This window comes from Etheostoma cragini, unplaced genomic scaffold, assembly GCF_013103735.1.
Source record: "Etheostoma cragini isolate CJK2018 unplaced genomic scaffold, CSU_Ecrag_1.0 ScbMSFa_694, whole genome shotgun sequence".
NCBI classification, from domain to species: Eukaryota; Metazoa; Chordata; class Actinopteri; order Perciformes; family Percidae; genus Etheostoma; species Etheostoma cragini.
Window position 1 is genome coordinate 1 of NW_023269310.1, and position 2,313 is coordinate 2,313.

At 46.9% G+C, this 2,313-nt stretch overlaps 1 protein-coding gene across 1 annotated transcript; it reads left to right on the forward strand.

Annotated features, from left to right (window-relative positions):
• Positions 1–1,394: 1,394 nt before the first annotated feature.
• LOC117941407 (dual specificity protein phosphatase 16-like) lies at positions 1,395–2,132 on the forward strand (the record flags this gene model as incomplete). Its single annotated transcript, XM_034866435.1, has 2 exons — positions 1,395–1,533; positions 1,938–2,132. Coding segments are annotated over 2 exons (321 nt in total), but the record flags the coding sequence as incomplete, so codon positions are not given.
• Positions 2,133–2,313: the final 181 nt, after the last annotated feature.

Genomic DNA, 2,313 nt, shown 5'->3' on the forward strand with positions numbered 1-2,313 from the left:
ACACACACACACTGTCTCACACACGTGACTGATGTTTAGACAATTTTAAGTTAGCCTTTTTTTTAAGGTTTTCTGTTATATATAATTTTAATATAATTTAAGGTTGTTTCCATGTCAACCAAATAAGGATCTCATGACTGAAACTGGACAAGGAAGTGAAACACAAACAATCCCAACAATTCATACTTAGCATTTAATTGTTTTTCACTTCCCTAAAATACAACAATACAACAAAAACACATTGCTTAGTTATCAGTCATTTCTTCTAAATAACATAATCAGGGTAAGGCGTGTGTGCGTAGAACCGTCAAATCATGAATGACTATTTCAATACCTTCACTAGGTTTCTGTATAGTTTTTTTTAATTTTTTTATACCAGTGCTAAATTGATACTTTTAATACGGTGCCGGTCCAACATTATGGGATGGATCCCTACAGAGATAGTCCTTTTAGTTAAAGATTAAGATCCTTTTAGTTTAACATGAAACCTCCATATATTCTGGCTCTATACACGCTGAAAGTAGTGATTATTTACATGGAGTCTGGTGGAGATATGCTGCTCTATACATGCTAAAAGTAGTGATTATTTACATGGAGTCTGGTGGAGATATGCTGCTCTATACACGCTAAAAGTAGTGATTATTTACATGGAGTCTGGTGGAGACATGCTGCTCTATAAACATTTAGTCAGTTTATTTATAATGAACAAAGAGACGTTAGCGAGCCACCGAGGCCGCTCCTCCCGTCTCGCGGTGTTTTGTTAAACTGGAATAACGACTTTTGGGGGGATCTCCGCTCCGTTTTTGTTACCGAGGCAACGTTTCCCGTATGATGATGAGCTGTAATTAATTCCTGGAGCAGCGACGCGGGGAAACCAGAAACATCTTTTGGTAGTTGATCTTAACTCTCATGTTGTCTCTTTGTCTCTGTGTGTCTTTGTCTCTGTGTGTCTCTTTGTCTCTTTTTGTGTCTCTGTGTGTCTTTGTCTCTGTGTGTCTCTTTGTGTCTCTGTGTGTCTTTGTCTCCGTGTGTCTCTTTGTCTCTTTTTGTGTCTCTGTGTGTCTTTGTCTCTGTGTGTCTTTGTATCCGTGTGTCTCTTTGTGTCTGTGTGTCTCTGTGTGTCTTTGTCTCTGTGTGTCTTTGTCTCCGTGTGTCTCTTTGTCTCTTTTTGTGTCTCTGTGTGTCTTTGTCTCTGTGTGTCTCTTTGTGTCTCTTTGTGTCTCTGTGTGTCTTTGTCTCTTTTTGTGTCTCTGTGTGTCTTTGTCTCTGTGTCTCTTTGTCTCTTTTTGTGTCTCTGTGTGTCTTTGTCTCCGTGTGTCTTTGTCTCCGTGTGTCTCTTTGTGTCTGTGTGTCTCTGTGTGTCTTTGTCTCTTTGTGTCTTTGTCTCCGTGTAGCTGGAGCTGGACGGCGATCAGGACATCGTCGTCTACGATCAGAGTTCTTCAGATCCGGCGTCTCTCAGCACCGAGTCCTTCCTCAGCGTCCTGCTGGTGAAACTGGCGAGGAGCTTCCCCTCAGTGCACCTGCTCTCAGGTGAGTCCCAGACCGGGTCCAGACAGGGCCCAAACCGGGTCCAGACTGGTCCCACACAGGGCCCAGACAAGTCCCGGTTAAAAGAGCCGCAAAACAGAGTCTAGCCAGGGTCAAATACCCTGCGAGGCTCCAGACCTCGTCCAAGGGAAAGCAGCTTGAAACCGAACCCAGTCACAGTGAAAATAACATGATGGATGGGGGTCAAAACCCCATCAGGCCTAGACTAGTCTGACTGAAAAGATCCACAAAGCACAGCCTAGACCTAATCCTAGTCCTGGTCCTGGTCCTAGAGTAACTCAAATAATTTGATTACTAAAATCCTTTAAGAACATTGGAAGCGGGTCAAGCGGGTCATATCTGTCGTTAAGAAACCTGAAGACAGGGTGACGGTTTCCCCCCCTCAGGTGGATTCTCCGAGTTCTGCCACCTGTTCCCGGGTCTGTGTGAGGGGAGGTCCACGCTGGTCCCCTCCTGCATCTCTCAGCCCTGCCTGCCGGTCACCAACATCGGGCCGACCCGCATCCTGCCTCACCTGTACCTGGGCTGCCAGAGGGACGTCCTCAACAAGGTGAGACCCAGCCCGTAGAGACCCGTCCAGACCAGGACCCGGCACCGTGCCGCGCCGACGTTGCCAAAGGTCTCCGATTGCAGAGCAGGGGGAACAAGAGGGGCAACGCCAGAGCAGGGGGAATGAGAGGGGGCAACGCCAGAGCAGGAGGAATGAGAGGGTGGAACACCAGAGCAGGGGGAATGAGAGGGGGCAACACCAGAGCAGGGGGA